This window comes from Peromyscus californicus, unplaced genomic scaffold, assembly GCF_007827085.1.
Source record: "Peromyscus californicus insignis strain IS unplaced genomic scaffold, ASM782708v3 Scaffold_9__1_contigs__length_137607984, whole genome shotgun sequence".
In the NCBI taxonomy this organism is placed as follows: Eukaryota; Metazoa; Chordata; class Mammalia; order Rodentia; family Cricetidae; genus Peromyscus; species Peromyscus californicus.
Genome location: NW_026294617.1, coordinates 110,897,523 through 110,918,574, shown reverse-complemented (window position 1 = coordinate 110,918,574; position 21,052 = coordinate 110,897,523). Strand labels below are relative to the sequence as shown.

Genomic DNA, 21,052 nt, shown 5'->3' with positions numbered 1-21,052 from the left:
TCTACATTTTAAAAAATTAGAGAGATCCCAAATGAAAAATTTAACCATACATCTCAGTCTCCTAGAAAAACAAGAACAAGCCCAACCCAAAATCAGGAGATGGAGAGAAAGATCAGGGCAGAAATCAATGTAAATAACAATACAAAGAATCAATGATTCAAGTAGTAGGGATTGTGAAATGATAGGCTAAATTGAAAACCCTTAGGTAAATTGACTACAACAGAGAGAAGTGCTGAATTAATGAAAGTAGGCATGAAAAGGGATACATTTTAAAAGATATCAACTTCAGGTTTCTAGGAAATCATCTGAAAATCTATATTCTAATAAATTAAGAAATCTAAAAGAAATTAATAAATTTCTAGACATATATGACCTACCAAAATTAAACAAAGAAGAAATAAACAAAGAGATCTAAAATACACAATATTGAAGTGATTTAAATGTCTCCCCAACTAAAATAGCCTGGCTCTGATGGAGTCACTGATTAATTTGACAAGACCTTTAAAAAATATTCAATGCCTATGTCTTATGAAATATATAAGTACTACCCTGATATCAAAACCAAAATAAATAACAACCACACTCACACAACATCAAAAAAGAAACTAATAATCCTTTCTTTTTTTTAAAAAAAAAGATTTTATTTATTTATTATGTATACAGTGTTCTGCCTGCATATATGACTGCAGGCCAGAAGAGGGTGCCAGATCTCATTATAGATGGTTGTGAGCCACCATGTGGTTGCTGGGAATTGAACTCAGGACCTCTGGAAGATCAGTCATTACTCTCAACCTCTGAGCCATCTCTCCAGCCCCAATCCTTTCTTCTTAATAAAAATGAACACAAAATTCTTTTTTAAAAATACTGGCATAGGGCTCAGTGATTAAGGAATGGCTCTTGCACTGCCTGCTCTTCCAGAGGACCCCGGGTTTTATTGTCAGCACCTACATGGTGGCTCACAGCTGTTTGTAACTCCAGTCCTATGGGAATCTAATGCCCTCTTCTGGCCTCTACAGGTACCAGGCACATACATGAGGCAAAAGCATAACACAGGCAAAACACCCATACACATAAAATAGATTAATTTTTTTAAATGATGGTAGCCATGCATGGTGGTGCATGCCTTTAATCCCAACATTTGGAGGGGGGGGAAGGAATGTGGATCTCTGTGAGTTAAAGACCATCATGGTCTACATAGAGAGCTCTAGGCTAGCAAGAGCTTCATAAAGAAACCTTATCTCAAAAATACATACATACATACATACATACATACATACATACATACATACATACATACTACTAGCAAACCCAATTCAACCGTACAGCAAAGAGTTCATTCACTATAATCAAGTTGACAGCCTTCCATGGATACAAAAATGGACCAATTGGTGTAAAGCTATAAATGAATTCTTCAAATAAGAAGACTCAAAATCAGAAATCATATGATCCTAGCAGTAGATACAGGTCTATGACAAAGTCTAACATCTCTTCATGATAAAAGCCCTGATAAGACCAAGAATAGAAGAAATGTACCTCATACACTTAATGGAGAGAAATTTAAAGTGTTCCCACTAAAATCAGAAAACAAGAGTGTCTACTTTCTTCACTCTTTTTTAATTTACTGCTTAAAATCTTAGCTAGAGAAATAAGATAAAAGAATAAAATGAAAATGATACAAGTTGGAAAGGAAGATTTTAAATTATCCCTATTTGTACATGATATGATTCCATATTTGAAAGATTCTGATGATTACACCAGAAAAAAATTTACATCTTATAACACTGATAATATATAACAGGATATCGAAATTGATATTCTATGGAGAAGTATGATTCTAGATCCATATTGCTTACCATTATAAAAACCAACACAAAATGGATGAACCATATTAATGCAAGATATGCATGTGTCCTGCCTTCGTTTCTGTTGTTGTGATAAAGTAAAGTCTGAGCAAAAAGCAACAGAGGGGAAGAAGGGTTTATCTGGCTGACAGCTCTAGGTTACAGTCCATTATTTCAGTGAAGTCAAGAGCTCTTGAGGCACTACTTCCACAGTCCAAAACAGAGAGAGAATACATGCATGGACCATTGCTTGCTTGCTTGATCTCAGCTAACTTTATCCTCTCTCTCATGCTGTTCAGGACACACTGGCTAGGGAACACTGCTCCTGTGATAGACTGACTTTTCTCACATCAGTTAACAATCAAGACAATATCCCACAGACATGCCCACAGGCCAGACTGATCTAGATAATTCTTCATTAAGATCCTCTTCTCAGGTGGTTCTAGGAAATGTCGAGTTGACAGTTAAAACTAAGCAGCACAACATGAAACTGAACTGCTAAAAGAAAACACAAGGAAAATACTTCAAACTAAAGCACAAGTGATGGTCATCTATAAAGGATAGCAAGAGTTCAGGACAGCCTACAGAATGGGAGAAAAGACTTTGCCAAATATACATTTGCCAGAGAACTAATTGCTAGAATTTTAAAAGAACTCAAAACAATATGAAGAAACCAAATATCTAGCCAATAAATGGGTGAAGGAAGTGAACAGACAGTTTTCAAAAGATAAAGTACAAATGGCCAATAAGCATGAAAAAACGTTAACACGGCATTGAGTTCCCAGCCAGAATGGCTATCATTAGGAAAACAAATGCCTGCAGTGAGGGTGCAGGGACAGGGTACCTTTATACACTGCTGAGGTTTACTGCAGCACTACTCTCAATAGTTAAATTATGAAATCAGCCCTGGTGTCCTTCAACTTGTGAACAGGTCAAGAAAATGTGGTGTATATACACAAGGGAATTTTATACAGCCATCAATAGGAAAATGTACACAATGGGCACTCATCATATTAAGTGAGACAAATCAGACTCAGAAAAACAAATGTTGTGCATGTTCTCTCTTCTGTGAATCCAGAATTATACACACACACACTGAAAATTAAAGCCAGACTGAGTGAATGAATGTTAATGGTGGGTGTCTTAGTTAGGGTTTCTATTGCTGTGAAGAAACACCTTGACCACAGAAACTCTTATAAAGGAAAACAATTGCTTTGGGCGGACTTACAGTTCAGAGGTTTAGTCCATTATCATCATGGTAAGAAGTATGATGGTATACTGGCAGACATGGTGCTGGATAGGTAGCTGAGAGTTCTGCATCTTGATCTGCAGGCAGCAAGAGGAGACAGTGAGTCATACTGGGCCTGACTTGAGCATCTGAAACCTCAAAGCCCACAGACAGTGACATACTTCCTCTAACAAGGACACACCTACTCCAAAAAGGCCACACCTCCTAATAGTGCCACTCCCTATGGGCTTATAGGGGCCATTTTTATTCAAACTATAGAAGGAGAGAGAAATTGTAGTGGTAAATATAGTCAAATATAGACATATTTGCATAATGAAGTCTTAATAAAACCCATCAGTTTATACATTGAATATTAGCCAGTAAACTTTTATTTTAAAAAGAAATGTTTTATTTCTGAAGTAAAATGTAATTAAAATACACTAGTTACTTCTTTACTTGCATTTTATTTGTGTCTGTCTAAGACCTTTGGTTTATAAATTAGCACATTGTGAGAAAACATGGAGAAACAGTCTAACCCTTGCTCTCACAATAATTCTAAGGGGATGGATGACATCAAACTCCAGGTCTCATATATGCAGGTAAGCACTTCACCACCGAGCTACATCCACAGCCCTTCTTACAATGAATAATTTTTTGTCCTGTGATAAATTGTTAGTTAATGACTCCCACTTGTGGATGGGGAGAGGGTTAAAAGAACAACAGGAGATTAAGAGATGGCTTGGTGTTTTAGAGTGCTTATTGCTCTTGCAGAGAACCAGGTTTCAGTTCTAAGCACCCATGTCAGGGGCTCACAATAGATTGTAACTTCAGTTCTAGGGACCCCAATGCCCTCTGACCTATGAGTGCACTTACATGCAAGTAACACACATAAACTCCTGCAGCCACATAATACACATAAACAAAACACTTCAGCTAGATTAAAATCAAAACTGCAAGAATGATCCTTATCTATAAACTCTACCACTCCATCTATCATCAACTCACATTATGACAGTGAAAAAAATAAACTTCAATGTAAAGCTAAATACACATACTAAAAACAGACTTCAGAGCAAAGCACTGGACTCAGGCAACTTTTTATTGTGATCAAAACTCATGAGTAAAAATGTTAAACTTCCTTTATAAGAGTAATCCCTATGATTCCTCACAAAAATAATAACCAAAATATTTTCTCTTCAGGCACTGGGTTGCATTGAAAAGGAGATTGTCTTGTCAGCCATGCTCAAGAGAGAAGGCATGCTGACACACAGGAAAACATAGCTAATGCATTTGGGAAAACAGAAAAAATTAAAAACCTAGTAAACATTTTCTATAAGAAAATGTATGAAGCCTAACAAAGCAACCAGCCATATCTGACAGGGAAAATTATCCCTACAAACAGAAAGACACAGAGACAATACACACACACAAACATACACATACAGCACACACCCACCTTCACTCTTTTCACCAGCGGTTCACATTAACAAATAGATGACAATCCAGAGAAAGCCAGATCTGCTACTAGTTTGCTTATAAATGCAGCGCAAAGTCTACCTATCCCACAAAACTGGAGAATTCTATGGGCTCTAAGATCCAAGAACACCATCACATACACAACTGGCAGAGTATCTAAATGTTAATCCCATCACAAAAAGATGCACATTTCAGTCCAGCTGAATTAGACATGCAACGCTTCCCTATTCAGTCATCCAAGATAAACGGGCTCATTTATAAAGATACTTACCATTTAAAAGATATTTGAAGGCTGATAAGCTTAAATTGTGTTAGAACATGTCCTGTCAAACAACTGAGCAAATCTACAACATATTTTTGACCAGGTAGAGGGTTCATCAGCGTTCTCTAGCATGCTGGGAAACCCCAATCCAAGACTTTACCACCTAGCAAAGCATTTATCCTTCTCTGTAAACCATACGCAAACTCCAGAGAACAAAGTTGCTCTCTAACATCACTTCCTAGAGGTTTTTTTAACCAATCCTTTGGGGTCAGCAGCTTCAGATCCAGGGCTGCAAGCTGTAACAACCACCATCGACAAGGACCAAGGTGCCTTGACAAGTACCATCAGCCTCTGCGGAGATGCAGAGTGTGTGACTCCTATGGAAAGGTCCTGATAAGCTGAGACCCTCACAGGGACTACAAACCCAGTAATGATCCAGATACCCAAGGCTTGAGCAGGGACTGTAGTGTCAGAGGGTGCTGCCTGCTGTGACTTCTTCCTGCCTAATGCCACCACTCACTGCTGCCAGGCAATAAGGAAAACGAAAGACTGGAAACCAGCATCTGCAGTGTTTCTGAACCTCCCGTTATGCCTGTCCAGGTAGAGCAGAAGATCCCTCAGCACACTGACTGGTGACATACCTGCAACGTCATCGTCCCTGAGGTTCTCTAAGAACACCACCCCCCCCCCATCAGCTGTAACAAAAATAACATCTTCAAAAGCTTGACAGCCCACAGAAAATTGAAGTCTATCTGCTGCACACCACAAAAACTGGCAGAGGTATAATTCACAAGCTGGTGAGATGGTTCAGTGGGTAAAAGTATGTGCACCAAACCTGAAGACCTGAGTGAGAGCCACATAACCCACATGGTAGAAGGAGAAAAGAGTGACTCCTGCAAGTTGTCCTTCATAAGCATGCCCTATGTGCATGCTCTCGCTCTCTCTCTCTCTCTCTCTCTCTCTCTCACACACACACACACACACACACAAAATATTAAAAAACACAAAAATGAATAACATTCAGTGGTAAAAAAAAATCTCAGTGAAGAAATACAAGTGTTAAACATGAATCTTGGATTTGTAGAGATTTTGAAGTAACTTCAAAAGACAAGTTGTCTGGCCCATAATGTACTGGATTGTGCATACATTCTGTATGCATGCTGTAGAGGATACCTTCCAACTCTAAAAATCCCAATTGTAGTGGATTGGAGGAAAAACAACCCCTATAGAAATCCTGGAGGGAAATGCATCTCTATGATCAGTAGAGGCAGTTAGTCATCCCCAGGTATTTTTAATTACAGCATCACCTATACCTGTATGTCTTTCTATCTGTGCTTCAAAGTCTTGGTTCCTATTGCTTTAACTGTCTCAGAAACTATACAGGTTTGCTTGTAGATGGAAAAGAGCCACAAGGACACTACTTTCCACTTAACACATCTTAATGAAATACTGCATCTTTGTTCTTCTCCACAGGCAGTAACATGGTATAAGAGAATCAGGGCACATGGTCCTCCTCTTTCTGCAGCATGTGTGTAACTCTTTCTAACTAATCCCACATTCCTTCTTTCATAAATGCAGGAGCCACTTTGTACCCAAGCTGTCATAAATTATTTGCCTAGTGCCCATATTTCATATAAAAATGTAGAATATATTGCAAAGTGATTTAAGTTCATAAGAGCAAAAAGAAACAAATTAGAGAATCACTAAAAAAAGAAAACAAACTGTTACACAGAAAGAACTAACTTCACCACAAGTCTGTGAAAACTTCTCATATACATGTCATTAATTAATTAGAAATGAATCAATATTCATATTAATTAAGAAGATGCCTGGATGAACTCACAAAGAGATTACCCTAGTATCCCTTTCCCTAAAAGTCTTTTCGTATCTGATACACCTACAAGGCTCAGAGATTATGGCAGAAGAGGGGGTGGGAAGAGTAAGAGTCAGAGGAATAAGATGTTTGCTATGAGATCCTCTCCTAGAAATGTCAGAGAAGCTACCACAGGAAGACTCCCTAACATGGCTGCCTAGACATGACCTGAACAAGGACAACATCAATAGACATACTAGCATGAAGGGGTTATAATAAGCATAACATGCTTATGAGGCCTCAACCCTGGACACAGAATTTTAGGCCACTAGGAAATGCCGAGAACAGGAGAAATAGTCTTTGCCAGGGAAGAGTGTCCCCAACTGGTCATCCAGTACTAAGAGGTCAGAGTTGAAATTATATACATACAAGTAACATTATAAGGACTGAGCTAGTTGTTATTTATGTATTTATAAATATATATAAAATGTAAAGAAACAGACACCATGACTTTTAGAGACAGCAAGGTGGGGTGCATGAGTAGGGTTGGAGGGAGTTTTGAAAGTGAAGAGAGAAAGTACTGTGATTATAATCTACTTTCAAAAATTAAAAAAATATTTATGCTTATATACAAAAAAATGTACACTGCCTAAACTTTAAATAAAAAACAGATAAATAAAAATAAGAACATTATAGGAATGTCTTTTCCTCTCAAATGGTTGCACACAGGATATTGTTTCATGAATGTGTTGAACATGCTACTTAGAAAAAAAACCATCAAGCCAGTGTTTTCCTGGACTTTAAATCCCTGAATACAGTTGGTTCTGGGGCTCGATACCCTGACTCACCATCGTATGGTTTTCATTTAACCCATTTTACAGCACATCCTCACATCAGCTAAGGCAATGTTCCTTCTTAGTATTTTTGATTTTTAGTTTTCTTCCAGCTGCTCTTATACGATATAAATTCTTCAAAGTAAAATTTGGAATGCAGAGCCTCCGACCCAGGACTCCCACGCCATGCCGTCCGAGAAGACCTTCAAGCAGGGCCGCAGCTTTGAACAAAGAGTGGAAGATGTCCGGCTCATACGGGAGCAGCACCCCACCAAGATCCCAGTGATGATAGAGCGATACAAGGGTGAGAAGCAACTGCCTGTCCTGGACAAAACCAAGTTACTTGTACCTGATCACGTGAACATGAGCGAGCTCATCAAGATAATTAGAAGGCGCTTACAGCTTAACGCCAATCAAGCTTTCTTCCTCCTGGTGAACCGGCACAGCATGGTGAGTGTGTCCACACCCATTTCTGAAGTGTACAAGAGTGAGAAAGATGAAGACGGCTTTCTGTACAAGGTGTATGCCTCCCAGGAGACATCTGGAACAGCACTGGCTGTGTAAGACTAAAACAATGCCTAATGTTTGTTAAGCCCTTATCAAGGAAAAAAGGGACTTTATCAGCGGATGCTGGTCTGCTCACACTCACAGATCAGAACGTAGGCGCCCACCTAGGGTGTAAGGAACTGTTTGTCAGCCAGAAACTGAGCTCCATGCATGCGCATTCAGCTTGGAAACTCATCTAAACTAGTCTCTCTTGTGTTCAAACTTTAGAAGTTTAAAAATAAAATACTTTGCACCCTAATAAATAAATAAATAAATAAATAAATAAATAAATAAATAAGTAAGTAAGTAAGTAAGTAAATAAATAAATAAATAATAAATAAATATGGAATGCTTTGCCAGGTTCTTTACAATATTCACACGAAATGGAAGGGTTTTTTTTCATTATTGGTGTCATAATGCAGATAGAACAAACCTAAACAGAACTGACTTCTTTTAAAACGTTAGTCTTATTTTTCAAGGTACATCTGTCTGTTTCTTTGAGTCTTTCTGTGATACTATCATGTAGGGTTTTATAATTTCCTTTATCAAGTTTCTGACTATTCCCAAAGGCTATTTCTAAGTTTAGATTCCAGGATATTGCAGATCAAATCATATTTCTATAAAAGGAAGGAGTCAGAGAAGGAGGGAGACTTCAGGGGCCAGCCATCTAGCTGCACAGCCAGCCACAGACTAAGAGTAAGATTTACAGAAGTAAGAGAATGGGAAAACCCCAGAGGCAAAAGGTACATGGGATAATTCAAAGTTAAAGAAAGCTGGCAAGAAATAAGCCAAGCTAAGGCCAGGCATTTATAAGTAAGAATAAGCCTCCATGTGTGATTTACTTGGGAGCTGGGTGGTGGGCCCCCCAAAAAACAGCAAAAACAAACAACAACAAAGGTGCTTTGTGAGAACAACAGGTACTCTTAACCACTGAGTCATTACTTCAGCTCTTCTGCTAATTTTAAGTGGCGGCCAAAGCAAGGAGTTCAGTAGACTGACCAAGCATTCGCTGCCTTCGGAGCCCTTCTACTGTTGTCTACCTCCCTTAAAAGCACACAGTTCCTCTAGAAGAACTGCTCTAAGCAGCCACTCTTTCTTAGTAATTCCCAAATATCAAATGTTGCAATTCAAATCTCAGAAAAAGGAAAACATCTCATGTGATACTTCTGCCCCACTTTCCCCTACCAGGTCTGCAGCATGTGATTAACAGTGCACACAAACTTGGTTGAAGGAGTCTGTGTTTAGATGATGACTGAAATCCATTAAACTCTCCTTTGATGCTTGATGTTCCACTGATGGAACATCCAACAGACTCCTTTTACAGAAATATGATTTGTTCTGCAATGTCCTGGAACATGTTTTTCCAGCTATTTGGCTTCAAGCTTATGCTAATTGCCAGGCATTATATCACAACTTCTGTAGCACACAGAAACATTAAAATCTATCTGCCCCTACAAGAGTTGCCAAGGATGAATTAGAGAAATTTCTGTAGTATTCTCTGCAGGTACTAATTAAACGTTTGTTTTCTTTCTAACCCTTGTTGTACTGAATTTCACTTTTCTTATGACTTATTGCTCCGGTACTACTTATAATTTTGCAACCTTACAGTATTTATAACATCCCAATATGACCTATAACCTTGCAAACAGTAAAGTGAAAGTAATATTTTGAGCTCCACATACTATGCTGAATTAATTGCTTTGGGTGCAGTTTCTCGGGAAAAAATATTAATTCTTAACAACATAAATGTCTCCAGATACTTACATAAGTGCCCAGTAAATAAACTTGTTTGCTACTTATTTAGCTGATAATAATCAAGGTATTCTTCTTAATTCATCTTAATTCTTATCCTTAAATTTCCAATTTAACAATGAAATTCACTGCTAATCAAGAAATACAAGAAGAAATAGAGGGATGCCTCAGTAATTAAATATGCTTGCTGCTTTTGTAAAATACCTGGGTTTGGTCCCCAGAACCCACATGAAGCTCATAACTATCAGTAACTCCAGTTCCAGGGAAGCTAATGACCTCTTCAGGCCTCTGTGAGCACCAGGCATGTATGTCGTTCATATACATAATGCAAGCAAACACTCATTCACGTTAAATAAATAAACAAACAAATAAATAAATACAATATTTTAAAAATAAGTACAAGAAATTTGGCATGAATTTTTAACCATGAAAAGGTCAATATATTTTAACTAGCATCATATTACTCAAATAAAGCAAGCTAAGCTGCTATAGAGCTCTGTCAAAAATATTTTGAAAATTCATTTATTCTTTTATTGCAGCTATTTTTGCCAATATGGTGCTTTGAATAATAATGACCCCTACAGGCTCATATATTTAAATGCTTGGTGGGTGGCACTATTTGAAAGGATTAGGAGGCATGGTCTTGTTGGGGTAGATGTGGCCTTGTTGGAGGAAGTGTGTCACTGAGGGTAGGCTTTGAGGTAAGCTCAAGCCAGGCTCAGTGGCTCTCTCTTCCTACTACCTGTGGATCAAGATGTAGAACTCTCAACTACTTCTCCTACACCATGTCTGCCTGCATTCTGCCTTCTTCCTACCATGATGATAATGGACCAAACTTCTGAACCTGCAAGCAAGCCCTAGTTAAATCTTTACCTTTATAAGAGTTGCCCTGATCATGATGTCTCTTCACAGTAATAGAACATTGACTAAGACATCCAACTATAACAAATAATTAGTCATGTCTTTCACTTTCTCAGTGACTGCAAAGCAAATTCAAACCCAGGACTTAAGGATTCAACATTTCCACTGAAAATGGGTTTATTCACATCATCCTTCCCTGACATCACTAGCTGCTGTGATGACTAAACCTGTTCCTTACAGTCACAGGCTAGAATTCTTTAAGTTTCACATGTTCATTGGTAGTGACTGAAAGGACCAGTATTTGCAAAAGACACCCTAAGACCAACTTCTCAGCACAAAGGAGATTTATTTGCCCCAGGGGGACAGAGGGCAGGGCAAAAGAGACTAAGACATGAGATAGAGGATGAGGGAGAAGGGGAAAGGAACAAGGGAGATGGGAAGGGAGATTTGTCCCAGAGAGAGAAAGGACTGCCTCTGGATAGAGAGGAGACAGATGTGGCCCATAGGCAAATGGCAGTTTATAAAAGTAAAAGAGGAAACCCTGTGATAGGATGAGGTGTTCAATTTCTTTGTGTGTTTGTTTTTTGTTTTTTGTTTTCTGAGACAGGGTTTCTCTAATCTCAATTCTTTGATTCTATTTTGATTCTTTAAACTTTTCTTAAGGTATAAATTTTATGTCAAAATTTATAAGATTAATATATATATTTTAAACTTTTGTTATGATATTAATGGTCATATAGAGTAATAATTAATCATAGAAAAAAGGCTTCATTTAGCTGCCTATACATGTTTTTGTATTCAAGTCTCTATCAGTTTTCTGCAGGGAATCATGACCAAGCCTAACAACAAACTTGAAGTCTCCAGAAAGATGATGGGGCCCCACAATGATGATTCCACATGGACAATAATAATACCACTAAGCTGACAAACATCACCCAAAGATCAGCTTTGGACTACAAACTGCTCAGAACAATTTTGAGATGGCTAGCTGAGATGATCCAGCTTCACAGACTACTTGAGCAAGGACTTGAGATAAGCCTTGCACTTGGGCACTATGCAGAAACAACAAATGATATAGCTACCTTTCCTAGGACTTGACAATTAACCCAAAAATTTTCTTTTCAGGATCCCCTAAAGATGCTTTTACCCACAACAGCAGGAAGAAGTTTTAAGAACATGAGACCCACATTCCCAAGAGGTGGGATGGGACAGGTGGTTTTTGGTCTTTCAATGGGTTTGGGGTTTGGGGTAATTTTCATTGTTTAGGATGATTGGTTACAAGTTGCTGTTGTTAATGGTCAGTAACAGGGATAAACAAAGGAGATTAGATTTAAGGTTCTTGTTTTTAAAACAAGGAAGAAAAGAAAAGAGGATATAAATAAAGAGGTAGATTACTGAATATACTCTGAAAAAAAGAGAGGATATAGATATGATATAGATTAAAAGGTAGATCATTGAATCTACTTTTTAAAGACAACTACTAGTTTTAAATACTTTACACTGGATTGGATTTTTATATATTGTATACAAATTATATATATTGAGATTGATATTGTTAGAAAATGTTATACGTACATATATTTCTAATCTTGTTCAGGATATTGTACTTATACAGTTCATTTAACAATGTAATGCAATTTGCTAATCCTTGAATGTTATTATTACCAACTATTAGTATATAAGGAAATGAAAATTAGTAGTTATACATTACAATTGAATTTGTAGTCACATTAGGTGTTTTCAAGGTTAAGCAGAGATATATTTTAGATTGGTCATCTTCAAACCCTTTGGAGATCTACAGAATGTTTTAATAACTTAGAATTTTTTCTTTTTTTATTACTTTTTTTATTACTCCTGGCAGCACCAATCTACTTCAGAGAAGATATGGGCATTGAAGAAACTGCATATGGAGTTAACTTTCACTGTGACAAAAGTTAGCCACTAGGCAACAAAGTGCCCTAGCATCGACTGCTGACAGTATGCTACCCAAAATGGACAAACAGGACATACACACATACACACACACACACACACACACACACACACACACACACAAAGGACTACTGATCCTTGCCAAAACAAGAGCGGATGCAGCTTTAGCAACAAGTGTCCTCTGAGGCCAGGACAATATGGCACCATCACTGAAGTGACTTTGCAATCCGGAAAAGGTACAGTGCCCCTTTCTTCAAAGGCAGCTGAACAGGCAGTGGACTGATGGCTTCTGGTGTGCAGTGGAACAGTAGCTTAAACAGCTTTTCTTGAAAGAGTAACTAGGATGACAGAGTCTAACCTCTCAGTGGTAGACTGGCATTTAATAAAAGAGATGAAACGACCCACAAGCCGAGAAGAATGGGATATGGAGAAGAATGGAACACTGAGATGAAGCCATCCACAAGCCAAGAAGAATAGACAGCCAAATTCTAAAAATGCCAGCAATTTCCAGAATTTAAAATTCTGAATAATGACAGGAAATTGGTGGAATTCAGGTTTATCTGGTACATGGAATACTCACATCAAATGTGAGGTTGAGCTGTAGGCCTTGTGTACATCCCACTTCACAAATGAGTCTGTCAGATACACTAAGCCTATAGGCTGAAGATGATGCCACAACGTTGCAGAGAAACCTCGGGTAACTGTCCAGGCAGCTGGCTGTTTCTGTCAACTCACATTTTTTGGAAGTCGCTTGTTTGCACTTTCTGTTTTACTAGGCAATGTTATTTCCTTCTTGGGTCTCTGAGGAAGTTTGAAAATTAGAGAATTGTAGTTACAGTTTTCCTTGTTAAGAAATTCAAAAAAGAAACTCACTAAGGAAGTATAAAATGGGAGTTGGGGATTGAGCTCAGTGGTAGAGCGCTTGCCTAGCAAGTGCAAGGCCCTGGGTTCAGTCCTCAGCTCTGAAAAAAAAAAAAAGGAGGTATAAAATGTAAAAGTTTGAAAGATATCATAGGATAGTTTTCTGTTGATAATACAAGTTAGGATAGAAAGTGAATTCGGTACATTTTGGACTCACCAAAATAGGACAGATAACAGAATATTTTCTCTAAATTTGTCAAATGAAAATGGACTAGAAATTGCTGATGTATTTATTGCTTGTATATATTGTATTAGTTATTGTACTTATTGTATATAGTTTTTCTTATATTAGTTATAACTTTTTTATTCTTTTTTATTTTTATTAGACAAAAAAAGGGAAATGTGGTGACGTTTTATTTGTGCTGAAATGTGGTGGTATTTTATTTGTACGTTAATAAATAAAGCATGCCTGGAGATCAAGGGGGGAAAGGCCAACCATTTTTAAATAAACATAGAAGTCAGGCAGTGGTAGCACATGCCCTTAATCTAGTCACGTGGTGGGCAGGGTCTCTGTGTGTTCAAGGACACACTAGGGAACAGCCAAGAGTGGTAACACATGCCTTTAATCCCAGTACCAACCATAGGGACCTGGAGGTCTGTACAGACAGGCAGTGACAAGGAAGTGAGGTAGCTGGGCTAAGAGCCAATGAGAGGGCAGAACATCAAGGCATTAAAGTCACAGGTAAGACAGGAAGAAGCTCACCTTTTGATAGCTGCAGAGCTGGGGGGTAAGGTTGGTGGCTATCACTATTTCCCTGATCTCTAAGGCTTTTGCCCCTATATTTGGTTCTGTGTTTCTTATTTAATAAGACTGTTTAGAAATTTGGCTACACTGTGTAGCCCTGGATGTCCTGGAACTGTCACTGTAGACCAGGCTATCCTCAAACTCACAGAGATCCACCTGCCTCTGCCTCCCAAGTGCTGGGATTAAAGGTGTGTACCACTACTGCCAGGCTCAAATTGGTTAATTTTGATTAGACAGGCTAATTAGGGCAGCCACAAGGAGGGTTTGATTGCTGGACTTTAATACTTTGATAGCTGAATCTTGGTAGTCAGCCTCAAGGAGAGGAAGTGGACAAATAAGTGAATAGACCTTGGTGGGTAGCTTTAGAAATGTAATCTAATAGTTTTTAGCAAGGTAGAGGGAATGGGAGAAGGGTAAGGCCTATGAGAGTCATGTTTGCCATGCTCAGGCCTGTTAAAGCCCCTTCAGTGACAGTATAGCTATCTCCAACATATGTTTACTAAAGCAACCATTGAGCAAGAACATGGATGATTGTTTATAGTTTTGCCTTGTATGGCTACAGTTTTCAATTAATTTGAAAAGTTTTATTTGTAATATCATCCTAAGAAGAAACATAAGAAAAGCTGTCATAACTATCAGCATCCTAGGCTCATATTTCAATTTAAAAAAGGTCTAAAATAGCACTGCCCCAAATTCTATATGTAGTTTCTGTGCTTTCCAAAAGACATACGAGATATTGGACAAATTAAAGCAAGGGATTGTATAAATTATGTAGTTCAGTCTTTTAATATTCATTTTTTCCAGATCTACAGAAAATAAAGACTACTGGAGAAGAAAGGTAATCATCAATATCACCCAGCTATAAACCTGCAACCTACAACAGTGGCCTGCCTGTAAAATACACTTACACAATAGTGGCACAAATGTAATGGGAGTAACCAACACTTTCTGATTGACTTTAAAGCCCAGTACATGATGAAATTCATATCAGACACTGCTAACATAGCCAGGAAACTGAGACTAGATAGGTCAGGGGGTTAGGGGACAATCTACTACTCTTATTCTACTAAAGAATCATAGCAATAAAATGATTTTTAAGGACATGCTGTTATGCCTATAGATCAATGTCTCATTCAACCCACCTCAGAGGAGCTTCTCTTGAAGTAGATGAGAATTAACAAAGATGCCCACAACTGGACAGTGTGCTGAGAATGAGAAACTTTGGAGCATTTAGTCCTAAATGGGATGTCTTAAAAAAAAAAAACCCTCCCTCGAAGCTCAGGGATTTATACAGAAGAGGAGGCCAGAAGATTATAAGAGCCAGAGGTGGTGGATGACTCCAAGGAATAGTGTCTTCTAGACACTATAGGACTGTTGCTAATATGAATTCACAGAGACTGTTTCAGCATACACAAGACTTGCACAGGTTCAAGCCAGATGGGGTCCCATCACTAAGAAGAGGAAGTGGACACAGTCCTACACCTAACAGAAGGTATTGATATCCCCCTGGCAAAGGGAAAAATCTGTTTTCTCCAATGGGGTATTACTGAATTTATCAAGCATACTGCAGGGCAGACGCTATGTTCAGGAGTAGTTGGCCAACACAAAACAAACTCAATGGTATTTTTGTGGACATTTTGTTTCATTTTGCTTTGTTTGGCATTTTTGTCTTTATTGATCTTCTGCTTGTTTGTTTTTTATTTTGAGTGTTTTTGTATTCTTTGGTTTTGTATGAAATTTTTTTAAAAAAGACAACTTAAACCCTGCTAAAAAATATTTTTGGAACCTATGAGGAAGAATGGACTAGCAAAGTCTTTAGGGATCCTTGCATTCAGACTGATGCCTCTTCCAGATATGGAACCCCAGTCATTTGTGATGGTTGCCTCCAGACCTTAAATTTCACATGGAACGTGCATCTGGGACCAGGCCTAAGCTGCTTTCTGTCATAGCCTTCTCCCTCAGTCTCTGGCTCAGAAGATATGAGGCAGCAATTCAGAGACTGGCTTCTTCACATTATTTTGGTAAGGCATCTCAAAGCATATGGTTTAAGTAACAATCAGCATTTCCACTACTGAGTAATATCTATGCTGTATTGTATCCACAAACCCAGTCTCAACACTAGATCCTAATCCTGAAACACACATAACAATCATTCAACTAACACATCATAAACAAGTAATGGCCCTCTGCATCACCATAAGTAATGTTTAATGGCCATCTCAAAATATAGTAGACAAGCATTAAACTGTTTTTTCTTAATTACTTCTTTCAATTGTGTGAGATTATAATGTAATTATATTATTTCCTCCTTTCCTCCCTCCAAACCATCCCATATACCGGTCCTTCGTCTCTTTCAAATTCATGGCCTCTCTTTTCATTAATTGTTGTTATAAAACAAACATACCAGTGACATTTACACAGACTGATCATGTTGTATTTATGCATTTAGGAACATACATGTGTGTACATAAACTGTTTCTTTTAATGCCTACCTTGTAACACCAAGAAAATATTTCAAACTTATGCTCAAGTTTCTCAGAATTTTCCTATGACCAAAGTTTACTTCTCAACACACTCAGGCAGAGCTATGCACCATCATGCTGACTGAAGATTACCTTGGTGATAAACTCACAAAATTATAGAACTTAAAATAATTTGCAGACTAGGTATCTTGCCAAGGTGACAAATTCAGCTGGGTTGTCACTCTCTTGGGGCACTCTTTCTCCTATTGTCTTTCTGTGAGCTAATTCTGTATGTGTCTTTGTTTCTCTTCTTTCAAGTGAAAGAGATGTTTTCTACCAGAAGTACATAATGTGAGAACTATGAAATATTGGAACATGAAGAAAATGTCAGGGCTTTCGAAGTATTGATGAGACAACTGAGGACCACAGTTACCACAGCTCTGTGATACTACACAGCTCCCAAATCTTAGTTCACTTCATGTCTCTGGATGGAAATGTCCATTGTGATCAAAACAAGCCAAACCAAAGTGCCATTGAATTTCTGACTGACCAGTGGCAGAAAACAGTAGCTATCTGAACTGCTGAGTGAAAGATAAAGAGCATGTGGCTATGTTTGCCATATAACTCTTATGGAGATGATTTTATTAATGTATTTAAATTATTTTCTTCTTAAAATTTACCATATACCTTTATGACAGTAAGATAATAATAACATTGAAAATACCAACCCCATTCTTTAGATAGAAAACAAGCAATGAATACCACTAAAAGCCATTAGCCAGACAAAACCATGTTCTGTTGGTAGAGAAATGAGGTTGTTATTATTACTATTATTATTATTATTTTATTTTATTATCATTATTATTATTCTCTCAAACATTGCATCCTGACTGCAGTTTCCCTTCCCTCCACTCTTCCAAGTCTCTCCCCTCACCTTCCCCTCTCCCAGATTCTTTCCTCCTCCAAAGAAATGGGGTTAATTACTAAAGCTTGTTTCAACGATAAATAACAACAATAAAAGAAATGGTCTTCTGCTTTGCTGTATGGGACATTCCTTTCATATCTCAAAGCACTGAGAATTAAAATTCACATTATTTAGTTGTTGGTATGTAAGTCAAAAGTTAGAAAGTGTTTAAAGGCAGTCACTATATAATGGTCATAATTTTTAAAATAGTCTCACTTCTAATGCAAATAAGTGAAGCAAATAAGTGCCACATTTCTTATGCATTCATTTGGTGTCTTGCTGAATAATAATGTAGATGCTGAGACTCCAACAAAGCTATAACGCTTCAGGGAGAATTTACTCCAGAAACTGTGCTTTATTATTTTCACAGAAAATACTGGCATGAATAAAGAGCTGACCTCCCTAAGAATTGTCACAGTATGTGCATCCCAAGCTTGAGGGATAGTATAAGCTGACTGTTTCTATTCCCCAAACTCATGTGTTGAAGTACTCAAACTACCTGATGACAATATTAGGAGCGGTCTTTGAAAGGTAATTAGGTCGTAGGAGCCAATAGTTCATGAATGTAGTCCTCTCATTACAGGAACCATAAGGCTGGGGCTGGTAACTTGATGGCAGACCTCTTGCCTTACATGTACAAGGCCCTAGTTTCAATCCTAAGCAACAGAAAGCAAACATGGAGGTGGAGTCTCTGAGAGATAGCTAGCTCTTCCACCAAGTGAGACACAGTTCGAAGGTACCCTGGATGAACCAAGATAAGGACTTTCACCAATTACTAAATCTACTAGCACACTTCTTAGCAGCTTCAGAACAGTAAGAAATAAATGTCTATTTTTAGGATCCACAGTCTATATTATTTTTCTGTAGCATCCCAACTGGAGTATAATAAGCTCCAGCTTTAGAATTAACAAATAAATGAATTCTTAATATGCAGCGAGCCACTGCAGAAGAGCATAGGTCAATAACCAAGAATAAGCCCCAAATAGAGCCTGGAAAGAACATTTGGGATTTCTGAAATGAGCTCCCATCCAGAGCAAAAGCAAGGTTAGCACGTTGTTCACCACTGTACACACCATGGCATACACAAAGCTGGCTCCTCATAACTGCCTGTCTTCTCCCCCTTCTCCTCCTCCAAAGAGCTTCCCAACCGATTCTCTCCTTTTTTTCTTTTCCAAAATTTGCTCTCAAAATGAAATGGAAGGTGGGGTGTGTTCTTTCTTCTATAATATCCAACAATAATAACATTCTCCAATTGTTGCTGAATTAATTAATTACTCATTGAATACCCTCTCTTGACCTATGAATTAAAAGGCAATAAAGCCCTTTGGACTGTGGTTAATTATAACCCAGGTCTGGTATTAGGTAGAGCTTGGTGTAACTCCTGGCCCTATCACTTATTAAGTGTGTGACCCTAGCAATTGCTTAACCTTTGTATAGTGAAATTGTAGCCTGCCAGTGTAGCTAAGTTGGAAATAAGCTTCCATGAATTCTTCCGAATTGGGCTTGCTTGGACAAAGAGAAATAGTCTTGCAAGGCAGAACTTCAGCCATAGTCAGTTTCGTGGTCTGAACCCAGGAGGGGCAGACATTGCTCCAGCTCATGCACATCCCCAACTCACTGGCTCATGTTCTGGTGCGTGGCAGCATCCAGGTCTCCAAGTTACCAAGCAGTCCCTCAAAACTCCAAATGTGAATGAGGTACCCTAGCACCTCTGTAGTGAAAGTGACATGCTTCCCTGCAGCAAAACCCACTCCTCCTAATCCCTCAAGTTGGAGGAAGATGTACCTATGAGTCATCCTTTTGGTTTCTACTGTGATCTCCAGGCATCAAGTCTATCCTTGCTGGTCCCCACTTCATGTCTGTCTTTTCCCCCTGACCAACAGAGTCAACATCAGCTTCTGTGGGGTGCTCAGTTGAACAAAGCCTAACCCTACAAGTCCATGATTCTGTGCCATCTGTGAGTCTCCTTCTCTGATCTAAACTACATCATGCCCTCCCTAAATATAAGTCTTATCATTTGTAACATATACAGGGAAATAGTACCATTATATTCTCAAAGTTCTGACAATAAAATGAGTTAACACATTTGCATCATTTATTAGATACCTGATACATAGTTTTTTTTAAAGAAAAATAGATAATTTATATTAAAATTTTCTTCTTTAGCCAGGCATGGCAGTATACACCTTTAATCCCAGCATTTGGGAGGCAGAGGCAAGAATATTTTGGTGAGTTTGAAGCCAGTCTAGACTACACAGCGAGTTTTAGGAGAGCCAAGGCTATACAGAGAAACCTTGTCTCAAACAAACAAACAAACAAACAAACAAAAACTACAGTAATGACTGGCCTGGAAAGACATGGTGACTGATGCAGTAGTGTCACAAACATGAGGGAAGCAACCAACAACTTTCTAATTAGATTTAAGTCCCACTCTTCAAGATGAAATCCATACCTGGCACCATTATTGGGTCAAGAACCTATGGCAAGATAGGACAGAGGCCCTAGGGAGAAACTACTATTATTACTCTGCTAAATAGACAGAATTAAACTAATTTCTGCTGACTTATACTTGTACACATAGACAAATGTATCTCTCAACCCTCACCAGAGAATCTTCTTTTGCAGTAGATGGTGATTAATAGAAAGTCCCACAATTAAGCAAAGTACAAAGAGTAAGAGAACTTCAGAACTCTCAGTCCTAAAGAGAACCAAACACACACACACACACACACACACACACACACACACAAGGCACAGAGATTATTGTAGAAAATGGTATAAGTAGAAAGAGTATAAGAGCCAAAGATGGGGGATGACTATAAATAACCATTGTTCTGGACACAGTAGGGCAGCAACATCCATGAACTCATAGCGAGTCTGACAATGTGCATAAAACCTGTGCAAACCCAAGCCAGACTACATCTCAGAATGAAGAGAAGAGTTTGCCACACACCCCCAATCCTAGTTGTGACAATATTGACAATTGTTAGCTGCTAAGAGAGGGGAGAGACTGTTTGTTCTGAGAATAAGCCCTGGTAATTCAACCATACTCCAGCAGAAGACCACTCCTTCAAGAACAGTTTGGCAGTGCAAATTGATCTTTGGGGGTTTCATTTTAAAAGAGGTTGGTAGGGAAGATGGGGTGGATCTGCAAAGAGTTAGAACAGGTCAGTGAACACGACCAAGGCGCTGAATGCAACTCTCAAGTAACTAATAATATTAAAAAATTGATAGTCTCTACAGAGCACAATCATGCCTTCCTGTGTTTGCAACAAAATGTAAATACAACAAGAATTAATATTTATCACGTTGATATAAATCCTGGAAATGAACATCAGCACATAAGGTCTGTAGAATTTCCTAAACTAATTTTTGTCATAATGCTAAAAAATATTCACCATGACAATTCATGTAGC

General features: G+C 38.2%; 1 protein-coding gene and 1 long non-coding RNA gene across 2 annotated transcripts in view; one reads left to right on the top strand and one right to left on the bottom strand.

Moving 5' to 3' along the window:
- LOC128105196 (uncharacterized) overlaps positions 1 to 21,052 on the bottom strand; it is a 221,751-nt gene that overhangs the window by 41,479 nt on the left and 159,220 nt on the right. The window contains exon 2 of the long non-coding RNA XR_008216284.1: positions 3,070 to 3,167. This is a non-coding gene — a long non-coding RNA (uncharacterized LOC128105196). The remainder of the gene's footprint in view (positions 1 to 3,069; positions 3,168 to 21,052) is intronic.
- On the top strand, positions 7,618 to 8,245 carry LOC128105195 (microtubule-associated proteins 1A/1B light chain 3B-like). The gene has a single exon (XM_052730161.1). It carries the CDS (start codon positions 7,640 to 7,642, stop codon positions 8,015 to 8,017), a length of 378 nt encoding a protein of 125 aa, XP_052586121.1. The 5' UTR covers positions 7,618 to 7,639; the 3' UTR covers positions 8,018 to 8,245.

What these genes read in the sequence shown, in the direction of transcription:
- LOC128105195 (XM_052730161.1), top strand. Translation starts at nt 7,640, where the DNA reads ATGCCGTCCGAGAAGACCTTCAAGCAGGGCCGCAGCTTTGAACAAAGA.